The sequence below is a fragment of the Myodes glareolus genome, chromosome 11, assembly GCF_982192425.1.
Source record: "Myodes glareolus chromosome 11, mMyoGla1.1, whole genome shotgun sequence".
NCBI lineage: Eukaryota > Metazoa > Chordata > Mammalia > Rodentia > Cricetidae > Myodes > Myodes glareolus.
The window spans coordinates 28,367,713-28,394,427 of NC_142036.1; the positions used below are offsets into that span (position 1 = coordinate 28,367,713).

At 44.4% G+C, this 26,715-nt stretch overlaps 2 protein-coding genes across 5 annotated transcripts in view; one reads left to right on the forward strand and one right to left on the reverse strand.

Moving 5' to 3' along the window:
- Positions 1-17,005, forward strand: part of Ptpn21 (protein tyrosine phosphatase non-receptor type 21) — a 61,898-nt gene extending 44,893 nt beyond the window's left edge. For both annotated transcript variants that reach the window (XM_087911583.1, XM_087911584.1), the window contains exons 13-19: positions 2,465-3,909; positions 8,524-8,661; positions 9,434-9,655; positions 11,677-11,805; positions 11,958-12,192; positions 12,690-12,850; positions 13,424-17,005. In XM_087911583.1, coding sequence (XP_087767709.1) covers positions 2,465-3,909; positions 8,524-8,661; positions 9,434-9,655; positions 11,677-11,805; positions 11,958-12,192; positions 12,690-12,850; positions 13,424-13,552 — 2,459 coding nt within the window. In that variant the 3' untranslated portion in view covers positions 13,553-17,005. The remainder of the gene's footprint in view (positions 1-2,464; positions 3,910-8,523; positions 8,662-9,433; positions 9,656-11,676; positions 11,806-11,957; positions 12,193-12,689; positions 12,851-13,423) is intronic.
- A 4,646-nt stretch (positions 17,006-21,651) lies between these two features.
- Spata7 (spermatogenesis associated 7) overlaps positions 21,652-26,715 on the reverse strand; it is a 34,601-nt gene continuing 29,537 nt past the window's right edge. For all 3 annotated transcript variants that reach the window (XM_087911586.1, XM_048449378.3, XM_048449377.3), the window contains 4 exons: positions 26,189-26,242; positions 25,166-25,243; positions 22,579-22,636; positions 21,652-22,347 (listed from right to left, as the gene is read on the reverse strand). In XM_087911586.1, coding sequence (XP_087767712.1) covers positions 21,778-22,347; positions 22,579-22,636; positions 25,166-25,243; positions 26,189-26,242 — 760 coding nt within the window. In that variant the 3' untranslated portion in view covers positions 21,652-21,777. The remainder of the gene's footprint in view (positions 22,348-22,578; positions 22,637-25,165; positions 25,244-26,188; positions 26,243-26,715) is intronic.

Sequence of the window (26,715 nt, forward strand, 5' to 3'; positions counted from 1 at the left end):
TTCTATGCAGTGTTGAGACGTCCCCACAGTGAGGAAGGCAATCGTGGAGCAGAACAGTGGTGACGAGCTCACTGTTCTCTGGGCCTGTCCTATTCCTGTCCTCTCTTCTTTGCACATACCTGTCTGTACTTGTACCCTAGCCTCTCCGACCATGGGGACAAGGCTTCTGCCTTCTGTCTCTGTGCTGCTCATTCTCCTACTCAGGCTATGATGACCCAGCCTCTCTTTCTTCTCCTCTCTTCTTCAAACGATGGTTTGGGTTATTTTATCTTCCCTTTCTTACTACACTCGGTCTGAGAGTGATGTCTCCATGCTCCAGCCCATTGGCTCCCCCTACTCCCTCTCCGGGGTTTCTACACCCATAGGTCGTCTTCCTGTTAATATTAGGTGATGTCATAAAGACCTGTCTGATGTCTTTCTTTCCTGAGGTGGCTTCTACAGCAGCTCCTTCTCATAGAGTTTCTCTGAGGGTGACTCAGATGCTCGTTTCCCACCCTGACATCATTCCCATGTTCCACCCATGCCTTGTTTCCTGCAGTCAGACAGGTGGGCACCCTGCATGGAGGCTCCCTAGTCAATAATTGTCTCTCAGGAACTGGTGTCAACTAGCAGGGCTTGCTGCAAACTGAATATTAAATTGGAGCTCATTGCTTTACCCTGTAAGTCTGTCTGTTTTTATGGTTCTTTATTATGATGAAGTCACTCTTCTGGTTCTGTGGATTCTGAGATGCACGTAATTTTACCCACTCAGCTAAATACCCATAACCTGTAGCATCACACACTACCTTCCATACCCCTGCTCCACAAAGGTCCTTATCCTTTTGTTTCTTTCACTAACAACTGCATCCCCACCTCACTTGAAGAAAGCTTCCAGCTAACCTCCCTATATACATGGTCATCCCTTGCCGATGCCCGTGTTCCTCAACCTTCCCTTACCGTTCTTCTCATCCAGCTCCCGTGGGTAGTTCGCTCCTCTCTAGCTTGTTCTATTTGGGGGACCCTGACTTTGCCCCTCTGCTCCGTCACCCACACACCCTTATCCCAACCACCTTCCAGCCCACACGCTCCTGTTCAGCCAGGATGGTCTGATTCTGCTGTGCTAACGACATTTGAAACCCTCAGTGGCTTTACTTCTTGATCAGAATCCTTGTCTGTTGTGTCATGGCAGGTGGGCTCTGCTCCACGTCAGCCTGTATGGGGCCTCAGACTGGAGGAGCTTTTTCTGTCTGTAATGTTGTAGGTCAAGGCGCCGGGGAAGTGGGAGGGGGGTCCTCAGAAACTGGCTCTCAACTTTCTGCTCACTTTCTCCTTACTGTTCCTAGCCACATGCATGTGTTTGGCACCAAGGGATGAAGAGGTATAGTCCTGTGTGCCCTTAGAGAGCCTGGAGGCAGGGACACTAGGTCGGTAGGTGTCACACTGGTCTAAACAACCCAGGTGAGGAATCTGTAACCAAAAGAAGAATCTAGAGATTTGGCAATGGCCAAGTCTTCTGCAGATAGGGAAGCCTGGGATGAGGCAGTCGAGTGCAGCAGGAGAGAGGCATGCGAATGGCCATCTCAGAGCTGCTTGCATGCCCAATACAATGTGCCCAGCAGTTATCAGACATTGCACCCCCATGGTGCTGCTGAATTACCCAGACAATGCTTTCTGCAGGCCCTGACTGCTGAGGTGATTTTTAAGCCTTGGGGATTCAGGCAGGTTGCAGATGAGGTGGAGGAAAGATGGCCTCTTTTAGCACACCAGCGCTATAGGATTGGTAGCCTGAGCCTGCAGCTCTGGATCCACATCTTGCTTGACTGGTGGCTGGGTGAAGCAACTCCAGCTCCCTTAGCCTGGTTCTTCTTGGCTTCTGGGCCTTTGGTGGAGTTCCAACGACCAGTGGCCCTCCCTGTTTTACGTGAAAGCTCTGTACCTGCTGTACTGGTGCCCTTTGATAGTGGGTTTTTTATTTTTCATTAAAGAAGAATCTATGCAAACAAACTAAAATTCTACTTAAGGAAATGTTCACAGATTGTTGGTTCCTGCCCTAGCTCCGCGCCTCAGGGTTGTATCCCTACCCACCAGGGCTCGGTGCTTCAACAGTGTCTCTTCTTTGAGTTTCACAGCGCCGCACAACGTCTGCTTCTTGTCTGTAGTGGAATGTGTCTTTTTAACTTTCAGAAGAAAGATTATTTTGCGATACAATTTATATTTTCAATATTGGACTTAGACTTGGCCAGATCCTAAGCACCTCACTTTCAGTGGCAGACCTCCTAGTCCCAAGGTGAGATCTAAGCAGGCAGACTTACCCCATCCTATAGGCGAGGATGCTGAAGCTCCCAGGGTCACTTAGTGTGTTGAAGCTGTGTCCATTTAGCAAGAGAAGTTATAAGCTCTTCCAGGGCTATCTCAGTATTTGGCTGGAGTAATGAGTCCAATTTAAGACATTTTAAAGATCTTTTCAAACCTTTTCCTTCCTCAGATAACATCTTTGTGCCCAACAAGAATGGATTCTATTGTCACTCCCAGACAAGTTTGGACAGAACCCAGATTGACCTCAGCGGTCGCATCCGCAACGGCAGCGTCTACAGTGCACACAGTACGAACTCCTTAAATACCCCTCAGCCCTACTTGCAGCCCTCCCCTATGTCCTCCAACCCAAGTATTACTGGTAGTGACGTCATGAGGCCCGACTACATCCCATCCCATCGGCACAGTGCTCTGATCCCCCCTTCTTACCGTCCAACCCCCGACTACGAGACTGTGATGAAGCAGCTCAACAGAGGCCTGGTGCATGCAGACAGGCACAGCCATTCGCTGCGGAACCTCAACATTGGCAGTTCCTACGCATACAGCAGGCCTGACGCCCTGGTCTACAGCCAGCCTGAGATCCGGGAGCACGCACACCTTACCTCTCCCCAGTCGGCCCACTACCCATTTAATCTGAACTACAGTTTCCACAGTCAGTCTCCGTATCCCTACCCTGCTGAGAGGCGGCCTGTGGTGGGTGCTGTCAGTGTGCCGGAGCTGACAAACGTGCAGCTCCAGGCCCAGGACTATCCAGCTCCAAACATTATGAGAACCCAGGTGTACCGGCCACCCCCACCGTACCCGTACCCGAGGCCCGCCAACAGCACCCCAGACCTGTCCCGGCACCTCTACATCAGCAGCAGCAATCCGGATCTCATCACCAGGCGTGTCCACCACTCAGTGCAGACCTTCCAGGAGGACAGCTTGCCCGTGGCCCATTCCCTGCAGGAGGTCAGCGAGCCCCTCACAGCAGCCCGGCATGCCCACCTACAGAAGAGGAACAGTATTGAAATTGCGGGACTCACACATGGCTTTGAAGGCCTGAGGCTCAAGGAGAGGACCATGTCAGCCTCAGCCGCAGACGTGGCTCCACGGACTTTCTCAGCAGGCTCCCAGTCCAGTGTGTTCTCTGACAGAACAAAGCAGGAGGAGAGCGAAGAGCAGGAAAGTGGCAGATACAGCCACAAGAAGTCCCTTTCTGATGCCACCATGCTGATACACAGCAGCGAGGAGGAGGAGGACCTGGAGGAGGATGGCAGGAGAGCACAGGCCGTCTCGGCCTTGTCTGAGCCCCGCCTGACTGGTGCTTACTCCCAGGAGCAGCAGCTAAACTACCCCTGTGCTTCGGTGACTCCAGTCGCCGGCCCTCTGCATATTCTTGAGCCCAAATCCCATTTTATGGAGCCTGAGAAGAGGGTGAAGGCCATTAGCACCGTCCCCCTGGTTGTGGAGACCCATCGGCCCCGAAGAGATGGGCTGTTAACCCCTTCCATGTCTGAATCTGACCTCACGACTTCGGGGAGGTACCGAGTTAGGAGGGACTCTCTCAAGAAAAGGCCAGTGTCAGATCTCCTCTCTGGGAAGAAGAACATTGTGGAAGGACTTCCGCCGCTTGGGGTAAGCTGGCCCAGGAGCAGAGGTGCCTCAGGTGTGGACAAGAGGCCCCGTAATTACTCTGTCTCCTCCTCCCTCAGTCCCAAGGGTTCTCAGTGATTTACTTTTTCTCGTAACTGTCAGCCCTGATTTTTGCCTTATTTGGGGCACGTGCGAGTTCACGTGGAAAGGCTGTGGGCTGGTGAGGGTGGTAGTGGGCTTGGCTAGAGGGAAGTTGGGTGCCGAGAAGAGGTCTATGGGAGAGGGTGGGAAGAGTCCCTGAACTGTCTTAATAAGACAGTTCATTACTCTAGCCAAGATTGCTTTGCTAACCACCTCCCCCCACCCCCTTGAAATACTGTGGGGTGACAAGGAATCCCAGAACAGCGTTTGTTCTTTTTGTCCAAGTGACGTCTTGGGAGAGGCATCCCAGGCTGTGTCCCTAAGTCTTTATGTAGTTGTCAAGGTTCAAGACTGGATCCAGTGTGCCTGTCTTGGCCATGGCCTCTGTGGGCTGGAGAGTGACTCCGGACTCAGGAAAGTCGGTCTCTTTACGAGTATGAAAGAGCGAACTGGGCATTCAACAGAAGGCCCTTGTAGACACGCTGGCTATTTGCTACTCCGTCTGATAAGCAAAGGGAAGAGCTTCCTACGCATTTAAAACAAAATGTAGGAGCCAGAGCTGTTTTCTGTAGCTGTGTTTTCAGAACGTTTACCACGTGTGGAGATTTCATCTCTGCTGTGCCCAGTTTCTAATGAGCCATTGTTGGTAGTCTTTCACAAATGGAGACGCTGACTCAGAAATACTAAGTAGCTTTTCCAAGGTCATACAACTAGTGAATTACCGACTGGAACTTTCAGCTTACTTTTCTCTCTACCTGCCGGTTTCCTCCACTGTGTTCTGGGTCCAGGCCCACTCTATGTAGTACTTTACTGAGTAGAAACTCCTGGAAAGCCTGGCTACTCTGCACTGAGTCAGTTTTGACTTCTCGTCCTCTGACTAAGCCTTTATGGTCCTGTTTGGCGGTGCGTCCACTCATCACCATGTTGCATTGCTCGGGGTGCAGCTTGTATGGCCCTCACTCCTTGACCCGTGACCTGCACTGGAACCGAGTCGAAGGGAAGAGTGCATCCATTTGACTCATCTCTGTTAGGGTGACCCAAAGACTGAGGAGCTTCTGCAAGTGTACTTCCGGCCTAGTGTGTGATGGCCTCGAAGTGACGCTGGCCTCCAGGCAGGCTGGGAAGCTCAGAGGATCACAATGCTTATGACAGATCAGTACATGCAAGAAAACACCCTAAGAAAGGGCTCAGATTTAAAGTCTTTTACTCAGCTAAAGGATGGAATTGTAAGTTCAGCTTTATTTACTCCTGAGTACACAAAGGCCAGTGCTGAAGCGGACCGTGGTATAGGGAACAGGCTGAGCAGCGTTAGGGAAGGGACAGTGTGGGGATTTCTGTAGTCACTGCTTGAGTCCCCAAGCCAGCAGGCAGGATAGGGCCTTCCATGACAGTGCAGTAAGAACTGCCCACTGTTTATGTGGGCACAAGTACTCCAAATGATACTTGTATTGAGAACAGTCCCCTTTAATTCTCTAACTACCCAAGAGTTGAGGGGACCAGACCCCTCCAGCCCCCCGACCTCTTCGAGGTAACACAACTTGCCATTATCTTCTGTAATTGTCCAACAAATGTGCTAATAAATCAAAGAGGGAGAAGTTTAGTATATTTTGATGGGGTCTGGCAGGTTCAGCTTACAATGAGGGCTTTGATCTAGTTGCTTTTCTTAAAATACAAATTTTCTTTTCACATTATATTTTAAGACTTTTTAGTGAAGTTGTATAGTCGAACCATCTTTTGGCCTCTTCTTTTTTTGCACAGGGATTTTACCTACCCAAGGATAGGCGGAGGCATGTGTATGTGTATATATATATATACATATATATATATTCGCTCTCTCTCTATAAATATATATATATATATACATATATACATACATACATACACACACACACACACACACACACACACACATATATATATATATATATATATATATATATATATATATATGGCCTGTATATAGGCCCTAGCAGTGGACGGCCTGGGTCTGAGTATTGGCCCTGCTGGGTATTGTAGTTCATCAGTGAGCATGACTTTTCATGCACCCACTGTACCTCAGCTTCCATCTTATCGACCTGGGATCATCTTCTCTCTTCTGTGCATTTGTCAGCATTAAATCTCATTGCAGTTAGACGTGAAAGTCTACCTGCTGAAGCAAATGCTTCCATGTACCTGATTTTAAGGAAAGACTTGTTCTTTTTTTTATTGTTTTGCACTTATTCTTTTATAAAAAAAGTGGCAGCTAGTGACCCTGAACAAACTATCTAGTCTCTCCATGACCCAGTTTTCTCATTTGTGAATGAGATGACCTCAGTGTTTCTGGGAGACTAAAATAAACCTTTAAACATCACAAGTGTTTTGTCAATATTAGCTTGTGTTTGTGATGTTGCATCACGAGTTCAGGTTCCCGTGAGTTGAGAAGGCTCACCCTCTGCTAAAGCCTCTGACCCCTTCATGGTGACATCACATGGTCCTGTCACTGTCAACAGACAGCACTAAAGCGAGCTAAAGTGAAAAGAGAAAAAAAAAAAACAAAACAGAAGACCAGTGAGTAAGTAGCAAAGTAGCAGACAAGAAGGGACACTACAGAGTTCCCCACCCACGGCTTCCACCTCCAGGGACTAGATTGTTATCGCTAAGGCAGACTGGTTTGGGTGCTCAGCCATCTGCATCCTTTAGGCCTGGGCAGTGTGGTTCTCACCTAAGAAGCCCTGCAGATTTGGCATTGAAAACCATGGGCTGGTAAGGGATAATGGCAGCTGGTGCTGAACCACCGTCATCTGGCTCGGCAGTGTGGGCCGTCTGGATTTCAGGCAGAGTGCATTGAGTCAGCCAATACCATATGGCTTTAGGAATCTTGTGAGCCAGATGACAGCTTTAGGCAGTTGGGGCGTGGCGGTGGCAGTGTCTGCACTGTGGAAATGACCAGGGAAGGAAGAACCTTTCCCTTTGGGAGCTGGTTGTTAAACTCTGCCGCACACAGCTGTGTTCTGTACAGACTTTAGTCAGGACATTTTAGCCTGGGTGTCAGTCTGTGTTGTGCCTCCCCCCTCCCCCCAGCCTGCACTCTCCCTTTCTAGATTTCTGTTTAGGTAAGGCTTTAGGGCAAAGGTGACTTACCTGAAGGATGTTAGTTAATTACACCCAGGATTCTGCCCATTCTAAGTCTGAATTGCATTATGTGGGAAGCTCATAAGCAATATGAACTATGAAGTTAAAAAATATTCTATAGGCTGAAGAGATGGCTCACTAGGTAAGATGCTTGTTGTCTAGTGAAGAGGACCAGAGTTCAAATTCCCAGCCCCATGTGAAAACTAGTCAAGACTGCTGGGGGCCTATAAGACATAGCACTGTGTGGTGGAGGTCGGTAGACCCCAGCAGATTTCTGGGCAGTCAGATTGCCTTCAGTGAGAAGGGATAGACCGGTAGAGGAGATACCCGGTGCCATGTTCTAGCTACCTCTGCATTATGCCCAGGGCCACACATACTCTCCAGTTACAGTATAGCATTTCCTTCCCCACCGAAATGGCTTTTCTCTTAGTTTCTGCTCTGTACTTCCAGACCTGGTGTCATGGCATTTTTAGGCTTAATGAGCTGGAGTAAGCTGGTTTCCTTCTTCTTAGCGAGGAAACCATTTCTTTGAATACTGGGACTTGTAACTAACTCTACAGAATGTTCGAGTAGACTTCTTCTCAGGTTTATCTGCCGCAGAGAAGAAAGTGACCAGGCGTGAGAACTTTGGGAAGCACCCGTTTTGCTAGGACAGTGTTCCACTGACGCTTCCCTTCCGCTCTGGATTGCTGATAGAGACTGCAGCTGGGTTTATTTTTTGACTTAGAAATGTGACCGTTTTGGGGACAGCCCAGGTCACATTGCTCTTCAAGACTATAGAGTGGAATATGTGAAAGCAGTCTTTTTTTCTTCCTTCCTTTCTTCCTTCCTTTCCTTTCCTTTCCTTTTCTTTTCTTTTTCAGAATGATTTAAATTTTTGTTTGTTTGTTTTAAAAATAGTAAAGGCTGCCAGGCATGGTGGTGCATGCATTTTATCTGAGCACTCAGGAGGCAGAGACCAGTGGATGAATATCTGTGAGTTTGAGACTAGCCTGGTATATATAGAGAGTTCCTGGTCAGCCAAGGCTACATTGTGAGACCCTGTCTTAAAATAAGAAAAGAAAAAGGTTATTACAGCTCACTGATACCTTGTTTCTCTGTTCCGTGTGCTGTCACATTTTAAAGTTGGGTAGTTCTGTAAGAATGTTGTCTGTCCACAGCCTCACCTTTCATTGCAACAGAGTCTTGTAACCAATTGGAGCCAAAGCCTTCTATCTGGAGGCCTTATCAGAGCTCTGGCCTTGAAAGGAACGTCTTCCTCCTAAAGCTTGCTGGGAGGTTGTGTGGGAAGGGATCGCTTTGGGTGTTAGCAGGGAGAGCTCTGCCTTGTTTCCTCTTTAGCTCAATTTTGAAAGGGTTGCGTCTGGGTACATTCTCTATATGTGTGTAAATATTTTCTTACAGGGAATGAAAAAGACTCGAGCAGATGCCAAAAAAATTGGTCCCCTTAAGCTGGCTGCCCTCAATGGACTCTCCCTGTCCCGATTGCCTCTGCCTGATGAAGGGAAGGAAGTGTCCACCAGAGCCACGAATGACGAACGGGTGAGTGCTGCAGGGTGCCGGGCGCTCTGCTTCCACGGAGCGATCGTGAAGGCAACTCCAAAGTGCCCTCATGAAACTTTGGTGAATTTTCTGGCCTAATTAATAGTCATAAATTGATGTTAGGGATTCTTGCTATCTGGGTCACAGCTGGAGTGAATGTGTGGCTTTAATGTCTTAAGTAATTTCAGGCTTCAATGCTGATCAAGTTTTTTGTTTCTAAAGGTTCTTAATTGCTTTAGTTCTTCACAGTAAGAACATGTGTAAACGGATAAGTAGAAGGGAAAGCAGACATTTCATTATATTGGAAATCATCTTGTTTTTAAACCAAAATTAGATACTGAATTGAGATCTTATTATTTTAAAATAAGACAGGTGTTTATTTCCTTATTAGCTGCATCTGCAGGTGGCTCTCCGGACCCACCGCTTCTCTCCGCGTCTTATACACATCTGTTATAATTCAGAACATTTGCTACAAAATCTGGGTTATTCTAGAGTTCTGTTTCTTAGCGATTACAGAGCTGACCATAGGTTTAGACCTCACGCTTAACAAACCGCCTTAAGCTAGCTTTCACTTTCAACTGAATTTTGCATTCTACATCTTGCCAACAACATATGTCTTTTCTAATTTTTGTGACTTGTAAAATTTTGGTTTGGTTTCATGTAGAATCTTTCACATTGAAAATGCTAGACCTTGAGGCAGCAAAGAAGATCTCAAAAGTCCACTCAGCTGTGACATGTGGCTGTCACTCATCACACGTGTCCTGTCTTCTAGTGCAAGATTCTGGAGCAGCGCCTGGAGCAAGGAATGGTCTTCACCGAATATGAAAGGATTCTTAAAAAGCGGCTGGTCGATGGGGAGTGCTCAACAGCTCGGCTGCCTGAAAATGCAGAAAGAAATCGATTCCAAGATGTGCTTCCCTATGATGATGCCAGAGTAGAGCTGGTACCAACCAAGGAGAACAACACTGGCTACATCAACGCGTCCCATATTAAGGTGAGAAGAGCATCCGGGCAGACACCAGCCCTGTAGTCCAGGCTCTGTATTGTGAAAACATCCCATTTGGAGTCATTGTGACAATTATGTTATAAGCTAGAGAATCCAGACACATCCAAGATCACATCCACTCTCCATGTAGTAGCCAGTCTGCATCCATATTGTTGCCAGGACTTGGGGCATTTCATTGTCTGCCAGTAGAACGTTGTCCTAAATCTGAAGACTCTTTTGGGGCTTGTCAGTTCTCACAGGAGCTGCTGAATCGGAATCACTAGTTTTACCCCATCACAGAACTGTGTGCATTGTATGTGACGTATGTGCCTAGTTTGCTTTTCTGGTCCTACCTTTCCCCAGCCATGGCAAGCCCAGGTCTTTGTGCGGAACAGACACTGGCTCTATGCGCTGCGTCCCAGCCCTGTGTCTGGGACTTTGGAGGACCTTCACACAAGCTTTTGCTTAGGAGCATGCCATCTGTCCTGTCTCCCTTGTGATCTCTAGAGAAGCACTCCCCAGAACAGTCTGGTGTTGTCACCTGGGGATCTGGGTGGTGTTTCACTTGCTACAGCAGGAGGCGGTGGCAGAGACTCAGATCATGCCAACTATCTGGATTCTCTGTTGCAGAAAGGAGAACGCCCCTTCCAGAGGTTGCGTTGTGCCTGGTTTTTCTTCAGCTTCCTTGTCATATTTGATAGCAATCTGACCTCCATGGATAAATATTAAGGCAGATTTATTAAGTCTTGGCAACTGTGTCTGCTGCTTAATGGCTTTTATTTATTTATATTTGGTTTTGGCTTTTAACACAGGGTCTTGCTATGTCCTCTTGACTGGCCTGTTTATACAGATAAGGGTGGCCTCAAAGTCACAGAGCAGCCTCTGCCTCCCAGGTGCTGGGATTAAAGGCATGCTTAATGGTTTTTGAGGGATCAATGTACTGCCTTGCTTTTTGTATGGGTATTGTGTATTTAGAAACCAAACATACCTTTGGAATAACTCATCCCATCTCTTATGACTGGATGGGTAAAAATGGAATAATAGTGTGATTTTTTTTTGTAGTCGTGTTTCAAAATCTTCAGCCTCAAATTGAGAAGTCATGGAAAGAATACAAACTTCAGAATTGGGCAGATTGAGTCAGCTCCTAGATCTCTCACCAATTGTGAGACCTCCATTATTTAACCAACTGCTATGATAACCTGTGCCCACCCACAGGCTACTGCTGAAAGGGAGCCCAGTGAGAGGGCCCAGAGTTGGTGCTGAGGCCTGGCAGCCTTAGAGGGAGGATGTGTGGAACAGGGCTTGGCACAGGCTTTAACATTTAATGGGCACTCAGAAAGAAATGGTTGTCGGCAGTTACCGGTAGAACATAGGTGAGCCCAGGTTTCTGGGCTGTAAAGCCTTGGTGGAGAGCATTGAGTCCTAAGTGAAAACTTGACCTTGTGGAGGGTGATCTGACTCAGTTCAGGATGGAGAACACTCTAAATAGCTGGCATTAGCTTAGATTTTGATTTACTTGCTAATACTTTTCCATTCGAGAATATTTAATATTTCATCGTGACAAATTGTTTGTGATTTGGGACACCGTGATGTTTTGTTTGCATCACAGCGCGAACAGCTGTTTACTTAGTACTTGTTACAAACAAGCCGGACATCGTATACATCCATCCGCTCTGTCCTCTCAACCCTATGGACTGGGCAGTTATTTCGTTTTGTAGATAAAAACTGAAATTGAGAGGTGAGCAGATTGCTCCAAGTCACGTGAATATCATATGAACTCATGGTATATATGTTTATAAAGATGTCAGAGGTATCCTTGCTCTGCCGAATAGCCCAGTCAGTTTTTAGTGTTACCACGAACACACCAACAGCTATGCATTTATATATATATATATATATTATATATATATATATATATAAATATATATATATATATATATTCCTTGCACCTTATATATTCTCACCTTAAATATATTATATATATATATATTCCTTGCACACACTAAGCTTTTAACCTTGTCTGATTTTAGGTCTCTGTCAGTGGAATTGAGTGGGATTATATCGCCACACAGGGACCGTTACAGAATACCTGCCAGGACTTTTGGCAGATGGTGTGGGAACAGGGGATCACAATTATAGCAATGGTGACAGCGGAGGAGGTAAGTGCGCATTCCTCACGGTGGGTTTTTTTCTGCATCTCCAAAGAACCATTAATGTCAACCACCCAGAGTGCTGACGTGAGAAAAGCAGGGTGAGGCTGTTCTCCAGGCTGGCTCCCGTGCCGCTGCTTAAGTACACCTGTCTTTCACAGGAGGGCGGCAGGGAGAAGAGCTTTAGGTATTGGCCAAGACTTGGCTCAAGGCACAACACTGTCACCTATGGAAGGTTTAAAATCACCACTCGCTTCCGCACGGACTCGGGCTGCTATGCTACCACAGGTCTGAAGATGAAGCACCTCCTCACAGGCCAGGAGAGGACAGTTTGGCATCTCCAGTACACAGACTGGCCTGAGCATGGCTGTCCCGAAGACCTCAAAGGATTTCTATGTAAGTGTCTTTGTTTATGGGCAGCTCAGGTTTGTCTCAGGTTTCTACAACAGTCCCTCTCTGTTGTTTCATAGAAGCCTTGCACTTGTTTTAACAGAAGATGGGTTTGTGTGTGTGTGTGTGTGTGTGTGTGCCACACTGCATGTGTGGAGGTCAGAGTTTGTTCTCTCTTTCCACCATGTTGTTCTTGGGGATTGAACTCAGGTTATCAGTCTCGGTGAGTGCCCTTACCCACCCTGCCATTTTGCCAGCCCAAGAAGGCATTCTTAAGAGATGGCTTGCCATAAGTAGAATGCGCAGCTAACTCATACCTTCTCCATCTCGTTTGGACTGGGGCACTGATTTGCCTGCAGTCACCATAGTTGGCTCTGGTCCCTTGGTGCCCAGTGCGCCTTATCTGCAATCTTCTCAGTGGGAAGAATAAAGAGATGGTTGTTGGCTTTGTATATATGCCATTGTCTCTGAGTACTTTTGTATTTCACTGATTTTTTTCATAGCATACCTTGAAGAGATCCAGTCTGTTCGACGTCATACAAACAGTACAGGTGAACCCAAGAGCCCCAACCCTCCACTGCTGGTGCACTGCAGTGCTGGCGTAGGAAGAACTGGGGTCGTCATTTTGTCAGAGATCATGATTGCCTGTCTGGAGCACAACGAGGTGATGACTTATGCTGAGTTCTACGTTCTTGGTGGCGAGAGTTGGTGGCTGGGAAGGAGAGGGGCATAGAGGCCCAGTATCTTTCTGAGCACATTTCCTAGGACACGGTGACCACAAGATAGATGTTCAGTGTTGTTTATAAAAGGCCCCGGCTTCGAGGTTCTCAGCTCTGACTGTCAGAGTAAAGATCCAGATGTTATAGAATACAGAGAGCTGTTTAATTCTCTTCTCTAGGGTTTCCTATGACACCATTAACACAACACAGCTAGCAATTAGTGCTGGCCAGTGGCCTGTGTGGGAAACATTGAATCGGGTCCTGGAAGTGCCTAGCATACTGTGTTTTTTTTTTGAATCTGAGAATCTGGTGAGGTGATTGACTTGTAATTGATTCATAAGTCAGGATGCTGCAGCCAGGGACTGTTGAAGAAATAATCCACATGGACATTTTGTTTGTAGCTAAACCAGATCCGATCTTAGGGTATCACAGGAGGCGCTCTGGTAGACAGGGACTGCTTGCCTGGCAGTATTGTTGCCCCTCAGAATGTTCTCTTCATCACGGTTTCTCTCCACTAGGTGCTGGACATCCCCAGAGTGCTGGACATGCTGAGACAGCAGAGAATGATGCTGGTGCAGACGCTCGGCCAGTACACGTTTGTGTACAGAGTTCTCATGCAGTTCCTCAAAAGCTCCAGGCTCATTTAAGCTCCCACATGTTTATATGGGGACCCAATCATGTGAAGTGTTTACAGCTTAAAAAGAGAAAGAAGGGAAGAGAAGAGAGAGAGAAGAGAGGAGAGAAGCGCTGTGCAGCTCGTGTCCCCAGGAGTCCCATGTGGCGCTCCTGACAGGAGGCGTGGCACGAAGAGCTGAAGAAGCATCCTTAGCACAGGCTGAGGCGGAGCGTGGGACTCGGGACAGGCGTGGTGCCCTGGCCGCCTGCCCAGTTTGCAGTGCTTGCACACATTCTGGAGACTGTATTTTCTAGACGGTTCTCTGTCTTACTGAAGCTGCGCTGGGCAGTCCTGGCAATCATTAAGGCACACAGATTTCTATCTTAAGCTAGTTTTTGATAATGTAATTTTATGACTAAATAGTTTTGTTTTTTAGCTAGAAACTGAACTTTTCTGTGGGGCAGTCCACAAACTGAGTGGATCTTGAGTAACTGTATTTAAAACCATTATTAGCTGTTGTTTAAGAACAAAAACCACAGGGAACTAAGTGGTTTATTCACCAAATCCAAAACTAAAGAGAATCTAAAAGTATTATTTTGAAACATATAAAGCAGTTTTATATTCAGAATGTTTTTTATCCTAGAAGTTCTATATATTTGTACCTTCTATATTTTCCAAATAAGAGCTCACGTTGTTATAATACTGAGTCAGTTAATGTGAAGTTGGGGATAAAGGCACATTATTTAAAATCAAAGAATCAGATTCACTATTTTTTCAGTATTATTAATAAGCATAAATGAGTTTGATTTTCTTGGTTGAAAATGAAGAAAAATTGCATTGGATGTTTTTAAGCACTTTTTTTTTTGTTAAAAATGAGTTTAATATATGTGGCTTTATGTTTGAAGCAACAGCGGACACTGTTTCAAAGAGAAGGGCTATGAGTATGTAAGATACCAGGGCGAGAGGAAGTACCTGTGGTGGCCACGCAGGACGGCTTGGTCGGTACAGAAGTGCAGTATTATCTCTAGTCAGGCTGGGGTGGAGACTGGGGTATTGGGAACCTGGAGGTGAGCCCCAGAGGGCTACGCACAGGGAAGTCAAGGTCTGCCATTGTCAGTGATGTACTTTATTTGGGTTACTTGTAATTTTTCCCCCTACAAAAAGTTCAGGTTTATACTATCATTAAAGAAGCCTTGAAGAGGCTTGATTTTCTTTTGGTTGGAAGAAGGAAATAGTTAGTGAGTGGTTCCTTTCTCCAAACCACAGCCCAAACTTATGGGGCCACCAGAAATTGCTGTGGTGTCAGGGGTACTTGAATTTAGCACCTTAATCTTGTCCTCACCTCAGGATCAGTTTTAAGTACTTGGTTCTCCTCTTTCATCCTCTTTAGACACATCCTGCTGTCAGAACCAGGTCAGATTCGAAGGGCAGAGTGCTGTCCTTGGCCCAGGCTAAGCTTGCTTTGTGAGAAGTGGAGAACAAGCTGGCACCTTTATCTGAGTCCCCCTCCCACCCCCCTGCCGAATTTGGTTCACTATGTAGACCTTCTAGAATGTCAGGTTGGTTTAGCTCCCAAATAATGATGTTCTGCCATCATTCTGATTTGACTCTGTGGTGAGCCTCACCCTCCATGACAGACATGTGTCAGCCCAGCTAAAACCAGTAAACTCACATGGAAGGCGCGCCCCAGGACGGGAATGGAGGTTTGGGTGGTATATGTTCCATTTCATACCATATGAAGGACAGAACATTTTCTGAAACTTTTTTTTTCCAATGGTACATTGTTTGAAGATGCTTTTCTATCACACTTAAACATCTGGAAATATCCCACCGACAAGAACATATTGTAAAACAAAACTTTAATTAAAGAGTAATATATGGCATGTTTGTGCTCCTGTTGCAATACCTTGATAATTCCTTCAGGGCAAAATTACACTGCGTAAACCTAGCACTCTTCAAATGTATGCTTGGCATCACTTCTATGAAGCATTAATTTTAAACTTAGTTACAGCTAGCAAATGAGAAAGTTTCTGAGTAAAAATCTCCACATTATTGAATTTTGGAATAATGTAATTTTTGAGGCCCATTTCAAATATTAAGGCTTAAAGGCTTACTGAAGAACCTGAGTTGAGAATGTTACTGTCTGTCAGATTTATACAGTGTGTATCACCGAGGCTTTTTTAGTTCCTTGATGGTATTGATTTCATATCAAAAATATCAAAATGTACATTTCCACAAAAACAGGCTGCAAACCGATGTTTGCAACTTTGGTATTTCTGGCACCAGCTTTCTTGGGGGGACAATTCTGGATATTCCTGGGGGCTTGTGTTGGAATTTCTAGTTGTGTTTTTAAGCCTAGGAGGCACCCAGGAGTATAAACTAAAGTGTTAAATTGTGACCAGTTGCTTTCTTCAGGAACTCCTACTGTGAAGCATCCACAAACCCCTAGAATTTAATTAATGTTTTAAACAGGTGTGCTTCCTTAGAAACTTCCAGAAAAGAGAGCTGGAGAAAGAGCTCAGCAGTTAAGAGCATTGGATGCTCTTCCAGAAGATCTGGGTTCAATCCCAGCACCAACATGGTAGCTCAAAACTGTCTATAACTTCAGTTTCAGGGGATCTGACTCCCTCTCATACACACATACAAAATACAATGCACAGAAAATAAAAATAAACCATTAAGAAAAAAGAAACTTCCAGGAAGAGAAATGTCTATCTAGGAACACAGTTGAGGAGGACAGGGTCGTGATATAGGACTATATGATATCATGGCATGGCTAAATTCATTTCAGATAGGAAGATAAATTAATATTGTAGAAAATGGACAAAATACAGCCATGTATTTTAAGCTGGAGGTCTGCAGTGCACAGGCGTGGTGCTGGAGATTTGTGTGAATAAATGCAGACAGGGAAACACATTACTATTTTAATCTTTTCTCTTTTTTTTTGCGGTGTAGAGATAGAAGTAAATTGTTTTTAGTATATCACACACACACACACACACACACTACTGTCATGGCCTGGAATTCACAGTGTGACCCAGGCTGGTCTTGAAAACTCCTTACTCTGCTTGCTCTGCCACCTGAGCGCTGGGACTAAGGCTTTTAGTACCATGCCGTTTTAGCGCCAGGCTTTTACAGGAAATTCTCTTGGATATAAATTTAGTAAGAAAAGAGCATATGAAACAAACTAAAATGATCTTTTACTTGAAATTCACTTTTAAAAAAATCTCTGAACTTCAAATGGGTCCTTTTTGAGTGACAGCTGAGGAAACTCTCTTAAAGGAACTTTTTAAATTCCTGCAGATAAGGGCTCTGGTCCCACTACCTATAATTATGTGTAGAAAAAGGAGGCTAAAGTCCAAAGTCTGCAAGTTTGGGTTGGATAGCGGATTTCAGAGAACATTTGAGGGTTCTCTGGTTGCATCAGTGGCATCCATCATCTGTGTATTTGTCTGCTCTTCAATAAACACATTCTAAAAGCTTATTGCATGTGAATGAGGTAGTCACATTTACTTTTGCAAATGATGCAGTAAGTGGATGTGTTAATTCTTTTAGTTTGTCCCCAGAGCCAAGGGGAGGGGTGGACTGGGGTAAGGCGAGGGCCTGGTTGGGGCTGGATTGTGAAAGGTAGGAAGTAACAACCAAATCACCACCTTGTAGCCTCAGCAAATTTATAGAATGACTTGTCCCTGCTGCCCCCTGGTGGTGAGATCAGAGAATGAGTTCTTCCTGCTTTGCCAGGCAGTGGGGAGACTCAGAATGGAAAGCGGATTGGCTTGAGTTTCATAGTAACATTTCACGGAACTGATTATGAAGCAAAATGTGAATGCTGCCTGAGAAAGTGGCTGTGAAGGGTGGTGAAGGGGTGATTTGGCCAACCATTCGTCTACCTTTCCCATTGAATGTACCTACCATACCCTCCCTGGTGTGGTCCCTGGGTTTAGAAGGGAAGAAAGGTTTATAGCACCAGCCAGCAGCATTACCAAGTCAACAGCACTGTTTAGAGGCCCATCGTGTGTGTAGAGAAATCAAGTCTTCCGAACAGATTCCAAAACCATTTAGACTGGTGATGTGTGCTTACAAAATAAAGTACTTTTAATAATCTGGAGTTAGTGAACAGTTTTCAGTATATTAATGATTAAAATAGATCCCTATCTTAAATCATATATTAAAAATGTATGTGCTCATGCACTTGTGTTGTGTTTGTGTGCACCACGGTGTGTCTGGAGATCAGAGGTGGGGTTTCAGGAGGCAGTTTTCTCCTTCCACCTCATTGAAGCAGGGCCTGTTTTGTTTTCAGTCCCTTTACCCATTGAGCTGTCTGTCATACCAGCCTTAGTTTTTAAACTGCAAGTAGACTATGTACATTATTTTAGTGGTCAGACATGAATAGTATCCATTTGAGTATGCATATGTACTTTAAATTTGTACTCTAAACAAATCTCACAGAGATCCGCCTGCCTCTGCCTCCTGAGTGCTGGGGTTAAAGGCGTGTGCCACCATGTGCCCGACATGGCAACTCTTATAAATATTTAATTGAGGCTGGCTTACAGTTTCAGAGATTAAATCCACCGTCGTCATGGCAAGCAGCATTGTGGGATGCAGGCAGACATGGTGCTGCAGAAGGAGCTGAGAGTTCTACATTTTGATCTGCAGGCAGCAGAAAGATACTGGGTGCCACACTGGGTGCAGCTTGAGCTTATAAGGCCTCAGTGCCCGCCCCCACAGTGACACACTTCCTCCAACAAGGCCACATCTTCTAATAGTGTCACTCCTATGACCAAGCATTCAAACACAGGAGTCTATGGGGCCATTCCTATTCAAACTACCACAGTCCACTTTTTAGTAAAGTCCACACGTCACATGTTAGTGTCATCTAAGATTAGTGATCACTTGAAATGAATGGACATTGAACAACACAAACATTTCTTACTATATTTGTTACATGTGGTGATATTTTGATATCTAACAAATAAAGCTTGACTGAAGATTAGAGTGAGGAGCTAGTCACTAGTCAGTCGTAGAGGCCAGGCAGTGGTGTCAAACACCTTTAAACCCAGTACTCGGGAGGGAGACAGAGGCAGATAGATCTGAGTTCAAGACCACCTTGGCCTACACGAGATTGATCCAGTCTAAAAGAGAAACAGAGTCAGACGGTGGTGGCTCACACCTTTAATCACAGCACTAGGGAGGTGGAGACAGGGAGGAATATGGCTGGGAGGAGAGAGGAATATAAGATGGAAGGAGATAGGAGCTCACTGCATTCAGTCTGAGGATTCGTTGAGATAGGCTCTTGCCCCCATGGTTCTGAGGATTTCATATAGAAGTAAGAACTGGTGTGGCTGCTCTGCTTCTCTGATCGTTCAGCTTTCACCCCCCCAATGCCTACCTCTGGGTTTTTATTATTAAGACTAATTAGAAATTGCACTACAGTTCCTTCTCTATTACCATGACAAAACACCAAGATGACTTATAAGGAAAAACATTTAATTAGGCTTACAGTTTCAAAGGGCTAGACTATCATACAGGGAGCACAGCAGCAGCAGCAGGTAGGCATTGGTGCTGGAGCAGTGGCTGAGAGCTCACTTCTTCATCACAAACAGGAGGTGGAGAGAGAGAACGGGGAATAGCAGTCTTTTCGAAATCTCAAAGCCTGTCCCTCCAACAAGGCCATATGTCCTCATTCTTCCCCAAACAGTTGTTTGGTCACAGTATTTTATCATGGTAACAAAAAGTAACAAAAACAGCCAGTGATGATGGGGCAAAGGTGTGGTAGCAAGGATGACTGAGGGCTCACATCTTGATCTATAAGTAGGCAGAGAAAGAGAGGTACACAGAATGGCGCTGAGCCTATTGAAACCTCAAGCTCACCTGCCCCCAATGACACTTTACCTTCAACAAGGCAACCTTCTAATCATTCCAAAACAGTCACCAACTGGGGACCAAGTATTTAAACATTAGCCCATGGGGCCATTTTCATTCAAACCACCATGCTTGAAAGAGTTATTATATAATTTAAGAGTTAAACATCGGAAACATCCCTTTGGTTGGTTAGGGGAGTTCGAATCATCCCCAAACAATATAGGCTATTGCCATTGCCCTTGCCCTTGCTTCTCTCCCAGAATTTGAATATAAGTCCCTATTGCTGATGCCACCACAAGCTTTAGATTCAGGACTTGGAGGAACTGAACTGGGTCTGAGCTAGAAGCTTCTCCCTCCCTGGACTAGCTTTCAGAGTACCAGACGGTGCCATGCAAAGTTGCCAAGGAAGAAGAGCAATCAATAGTCCTATCCAGATGTGACACCTATGAACCACAATGACTAGAGCAGAATTCAGTGAAGCAGAGGCCATGGAGGGCATGCTTACTAGCTTGTTCCTCATGGCTTCGTCAGCCTGCTTCCTATACAACTCAGGACTACTTTGCCCAGTTGTTGGCATGGCCCGCAGTGGGACAGTCCCGCTAACATCAATCATTAGCCCCACAGGCTTGCCCACAATCTTGTGGTGGCATTTTCCCTTGAGGCTCTTTCTTCCCAAATGACTAGTTTGTGTCAAGCTGACAAAACTGGCCAGAGCAATTGATCTCTTGTCAATGGGACACACAAACACATTACTATTCAACTACAGGCTTTAGTGATTATTCCCAAAATCTCATATTCATACCTCATGGATGTGGAAAGTTGATATGAAGTGCAGTGGGTTGGGGGAAGGCAGTGCAAAGGAACCTGTGGGTCAGCACTTACATCTTGGAGGTAACCAAGCTTAAGGCCCACTCAATAGGAGGTAAGTCATGCCTGGTAATGTAAATCTAGCCAACTACCCATGGCCATAGAACCTAGGGGAAGACCTACTAATGCCACTTCCTTAAGTCAGTTGTCTTAGTGAGGGTTTCTATTGCTGTGAAGAGACACCATGACCACGGCAACTCTTATAAAGAAAAACATTTAATTGGGGTGGTTCACTGACAGTTCAGAGGTTCAGTCCATTATCACGGTGGGACATGGCAGCGTGCAGGCAGACATGGTGCTGGAGAAGTAGCTGAGGGTTCTACATCTTGCAAGCAACAGGAAGTGGTCTGGAACACTGGGTATCTTGAGCCAAAGAGACCTCAAAGCTCACCCCTATAGATTCTTAGCTCCTCCAACAAGGCCATATCTACTCCAATAAAGCCAAAACTCCTAATACTGTCACCCCCTAAGAACTTATAGTAGCCAATTACATTCAAACTCCCACACCAGTATCTTTAACTGCATTCTACATGCTCACCTTTACAACCACAGGTAAGTGTAGACCACCCCTCATCTATCTATCTATGTATCTATCTATCTATATTTAATATATATTTATATTAACTCATCTTTTAAAACAAAATTTAAAGAGAAACTAAAGAATAATATTAAAATGTCCTAAAAGGTATAAACATTAGAATGGGTAAAGGCTCCAAAGACAAAAAAACTGAATTCAGAGTTGAAACATAAAAATGGCCTGGCATGCCAAAGGGCAGATACTCACAATCCTCCAGCCTCTGACATTATAAGATGTAATGTTTTAAGACCATCCCACATTATAAACTATTTCCCAATGATGATGATGCCACTATGTTGGGTCAAACACGTTCCTCTGAAAAGCACCTTTAGAAGTGGTGGTCAAAGAGCCGCAGATAACCCAGTGGTTCCCACCCTCCGGCATCTGCACCGTTGTGTGCCATCCTCTTACCCCTTAAGTATGCAAGAGACCCACGTCTTGCTTGCTTCTAATCAAAACCTAAAAAAAAGAAGTGCTGGCGAATCATCCATCTTGCTAGCAGTCTCTATGGTTCTCCTTCACCTTTACAGAGCAAGCAGCCAGGTTGTGGCCTGCTTAAGGAGAGTGCACGTGGTAGGAGAGGGTGAGCAGTCATCTGCCCACCAGCCAGCCAAAACCAAATGAAGCCTCAGATCTATGGTGCAAGAAAAAGAATTCTGCCAACTGAGCATGGAAGTAGAATCCCTCAGCCAAGCCTCGCAATGAGATCACAGCCCTAGATTGCAGCTTTTGAGCCCCAGAGTAGAGCACACATCACTCCTGTGTTTCAGTTCTTGAGCCACAGACAATAGGATTAATAATAAATATGTGGTGTTTCAAGATGCTAAATTTATGGTAATTTATTATACAGCATTGAAAATACAGAAATCTTAATATGCAAAAATGGAAAACAAGAAAAGTAATATTGAGTTACTGGCCACATGGAGTATTTATTAGTGAAGATCCAAAGGTTAGTCTTCAATGCTCATTTCCATGATTTTTAGAGTTGGTAATTGCTTGTCATGATTACTGCCATCTTTGATGCTGGGGAACTGAACAGATGGGGACAGTACTGTGCTAAGACAACATAATTCCCTGGAAGTCTCAGCCCCTTCATAGTCACTGTCATCTTCAATGACATCCACAGAGATTTCCTGGTCTATTAACCTGTCAGAAATACTTGGATTGTTTTCATCCAAGGCTGAGGCCTTAAGATCTGTCTCATCGCTGACCTGTTGAACTATAACACCTTCGGAATCCTTGAATTTATGGACAGGTATTAAAAATTCACCCGGTAAAGAGAACAACTTGTTTTCATCCTTCGGCACAGACGACAACATGTCCAGAGCCTCCTGGAATTGCTGACGTTCTTGCTCAATTACTGTATCATCATTACTTGTATGTTCATTTGGTTTTGAAATCAGAGCCTTTTGAAAATCAAGTTGATTCAACATTCTGAAATCACTCTGCTTTGCTGGCTCTTCCTCAGATATGCAGCCTAAGTCCACCTTCAGGCCATGTAGCAGGTAGCGCATTTTCCCCTAGGATTATGGAAAGGAATATGCAATTATGAGGATCATTATATTAGCTAAGTTAATAAACTAAACCACGTCTGTGTACAGTGCTGATAGTCTCAGAGGATTAATACTTCCACAGCCCCTGTGCCCCTTTCCCTCACAAAAAGCACACAGGGAAAGTACCTATTTTAAATGAGCTCTTTTATGGTCTAAGCAATGTTTTACAAAAACAAAAAATTCTAAAGAAAGACAAACCTCCTCCAAATGATGTTTATTTTGTTTTATATGTCGTTCAAACAGCCGTTCTAAAAACCTACAAATGATCAAGAAAAATATTAACATCTTAAAATCAGATAAGTCATTCAATGTAAAATAGGTACATAATATAAAAGCTGACAAGGGCTGGAAAGTTGTTTCCAGATGAATCCTTTTCTCTGTGCAGCTGGAGACCAATCTTTCCTGTTATCTACTTCTCTAACCTGGCAGGCAGTCTGCCTTTGGCTACACATCTAAGTTATATAATAGATACCGGTGTATCTGAAGAACTGAGTATTATTTCTGTTTCTGTGAGTGTTTTAGGTGAGACACAACACAGACACCAAAAGCTCCCTGTGCTCCTTCCCCACACCCTAGAGAAAATGATCTCATAGAGCTGGTTCACCGTGGCTCCTTAAGTATACACTCCATTGATGATAGGTCCATGACCTTCAAATGAATGCCAGGTATTTATGCTAGACATACAATCTGCCTCTGCCCACCCCTGACAACGTCTGCTATGAGGCTCTAGCTGGCCTGGAACTCTAAGCAGATTGGGCTGACTTGGAACTCAGAGGTCTGTCTCCTTGCTGGGACTAAAGGCCTGTGCCACCAGGCCTGGCTCACAGGAACAGTGTTACCTATTTCCCTGCCAAAGCCAGGGTATGAAGGCCCTGCAAAAACTGTGTTACATCTCTAGGATGAGATTCCTTTCCCTAAAGTCAGTCACGAGCCCTTCAGAGAATTTAACTCAGATGAGACTGGCCTCAGGGACTGTATTCTTTCCACACCAGGCCCAGAATCACACTAACCTATCCACAGGTTTCCGGAAAACAACAACTAATTTCCTTGGCCACTCAAGTTACCATGGTTCATACTTTTCAGTAGAATAGGAGGTCTGGATTATTCTGTCATTTTTAAAAGATCAAGAAACTTGTATCCTACTCTTTATAGCTACTGTTCACATTCTGGAATATGTGCACCGTGGCTTTTTTCTGTGCTTATGTAGGTGGGATTAACTAATACATAATCAGGTACACGCATGTGTGTGCACACACATACACTCTCTGATCAACAGATGCACTTCGAGCATCCTTCAGGCTGAGGATACCTATTCTTGCACCTTCTAGTTTCTTTCTCAGGATGGTTCTATGTTTAGTTTTATGAACCAAAGTTAAATCTTAAGAGGAAAATATAAACGTTTAAGGAAAAATGTAAATGCTATGTAAAACTTTTTGGTTTTGTGGTTAAAAAAAACATAAAAGTTACCATTTTAGCCATCTAAAATGTATAGTCCAGTAATGCTCAACATATCTGTTCTACAAAACTCCTATGCAACTCTTAAAATTAATAGTTTGTATGTGCATGTGTGAGCGTGCATGCCTGTGTGTCCTCAAGGTCAAGGATCATCAGTGTCTAACATTCTCTGCCTATTCTTCTGTGGCAGGGTTCTTCTGAGCAGAAAACCCAAGTAATCCTCCAGTCTGCCCACGCTCCAACATCCAACAGCCCTGGAGTTATAGCCCTGCATGAGACTCACTTGGCTCATTATGTGGGTGCTGAGATTTGAACTTGGGTTCTCATGGTTGCATAGCAAGTGCTTTTAAACACGGAGCCATTTTTCCAGCCCCCATCAAACATTTTTTATTTCAAATGAAAAGAGGTATGTCAGTATTGGCACACGCCACTGGTCTTTTTATTCCAATAATAAAGTGTCTTCCTTCATTAAAAGGTAAACCCTGATAAAGGGCTAGAAATAGCCACTGCAATGTCTGCAGTTGTGTGTAGGGTGTGCTGTGCAGTCCTATGCTCTGCGACATGAAGTGGAATCTAATGCTCAGTGGATTGTAGACAGAGCAGTACTTGAGATGCACTCAGCACACAGCTTCCAAAAGCAACACATTTTGCAAACTCTCCATTTCATATAAGTATAGAAAGAGCTTTTTTTTTGTCTTTATTAGATCTTATATGTTGTAGTAAAGATGTTGTGGGTTGATAAGATGGCTCACCAGGCGGAGGTACTCGACAGCAAGCCTGATGATCCGAGTTCAATCTCCAGGACCCACCTGGTGGAGAGAGACTCCCATAGGTTGTCTTTGGACCCTTACAGTATGCTGTGTTGTGTGAATTCACACACACACACACACACACACACACCCCTTGACAGCATGCTGTGGCGTGTGAACACACACATACACACACACACACACCCCTTGACAGCATGCTGTGGCGTGTGAACACACACACAGACACACACACATAAATGTAATAAAATTTTGAAAGCTTGTTTTTGATTCCCATAAGAGGTTGTGATAGCAAAGTGGAATTGCGGAGGTTTTCCAAAATGGTAGCAAAAATTAAATTCATTATACAGTTTGATATAACTAAGATATAATAATACTTAAATAAAAAAAACTCTATTGTTTTCTGTAGTGTATGGATGAAAGTCTTTATAATTTACAATCAATTATAAAAATATAATCATAAGAAGCAACATAACTTTTTATATAATAACTAATAAGTAACTTTGTATGAAAAATATTCAATGTACATCTCAACTCCCATACACATTAAAAAAATCTCTAACCTGTTGGAAAATAAACCAAGTTTCAAAATTTCATCTGTCACATTTTCCATGAAGTCCAGGTAGAGCAGCTCCTCTTCACTGCAGAGGAACACAAGCGCGTCAGAACCACCACACAGAAGGGAGGTCACCACACAGGGACTGCTGCCCGTGAGTACAGCAATACTATAAACAAATCTGCTTTCTCATGTTCAAAAAGGAAGACAAAGAAGTGAGAAAATATCACCCAATGGAGTAAAATTTCATCTTTGTGGAACATTCATAACAGCAAAAAAGACAAAGAGGCCCCCAGGGAAGCAGGAGCATGATGTTTATGGAGCCCTGCTCAGCATCTTGTGTTCAAGTTCAAAATCCTTATAAAAAAGAACTTCTAATAGGCAAATTTGTGGATGAAAAAATGTAGTAGTAATTTTTTAATTGGACACATTTCTTATGATATACTACTTCATGCCTAACTTTTATTACCTACTACAAGAAAGTTAGGATACTACAGTCATTGATTCTAGTTACCTCAAACTTAGGAATGAATGGAAATGCCAAGTTCTTACTCAATTGGAGACTAACTGGGGACGGGTGGTTGTGTAAACCGGTGTGTTAAAAACCAACCCATAGGAACTTGCTTATGAACAAATAAATGAAACTATAAAACACACTATTTTCCTGAAAACTGTAACTTAAGAATGTACCGTAACCACTGAAAGCAATGACGACACAGTCTGCAAAGAAGCGGAGCAGCCACAAACCTCCCAAGAGGCCCGCGAGCTCCAAATCCTTTCCTGTAGGGTTCTTTACTAGTTTAATTTATAAAAATAAGCAATTATTAAAAATTATTAGTAGATATTATTAACTTAGGAACACATTTTCACTAAAGATAAGATGCCCGACAATTTGTCCATCAGCATGGATTAAATGATTGATACTGCAGAGCTGGGTGTAAGGAGATGAGCTCCCATCTTAATTTATCAGGCTTTCCTGAATCTTAATTCTGCTTCCCACTCAAGTAGAAAGAGGTCAGAGTGATCTTACTCAGGGTAGATTTTACTGTCTGAAGAAAGCTGTGTAGAGAGCTCACAGAGTGTCCTAGAAAAAGAGAAAGGAAAAATGTTCTAACAACAGCAATAAAGGTAGGCATACAAAGATTCCATGACTGATATTCTGTCTACATTAGTAATTATATGCTTTGAAATTTCTAAGTATTTTCCTATCTGTGATTTAGTTCTGTGGAAGTGTGCATGCATGTGCTGTTTGGGCAATGAGTTTCAAGGACAGAGTTGGTACTCAACCTACTATAGTCTTAGAAATCAAGATGTCCCTGGTAAAGGGCTAAGGAGGAAGATGGGCCCTCAAGGGTCTGTGCATTTTCTTCCTGTCTGCTCCAAAACATGTCCTCATTCTCCCCTTGTGAATACTCTTCTCCCCTCATCTCTTATCCAGTCTCCTACACTGGAAATGCAATTGACAGCCAAAGCTTGCTGGCTCACATGTTTGCTAGGTGTGATGACACAGTCACCAGGCATGGGACCCAGTGCTAAAGAGCATCTCCCAACAGGAAA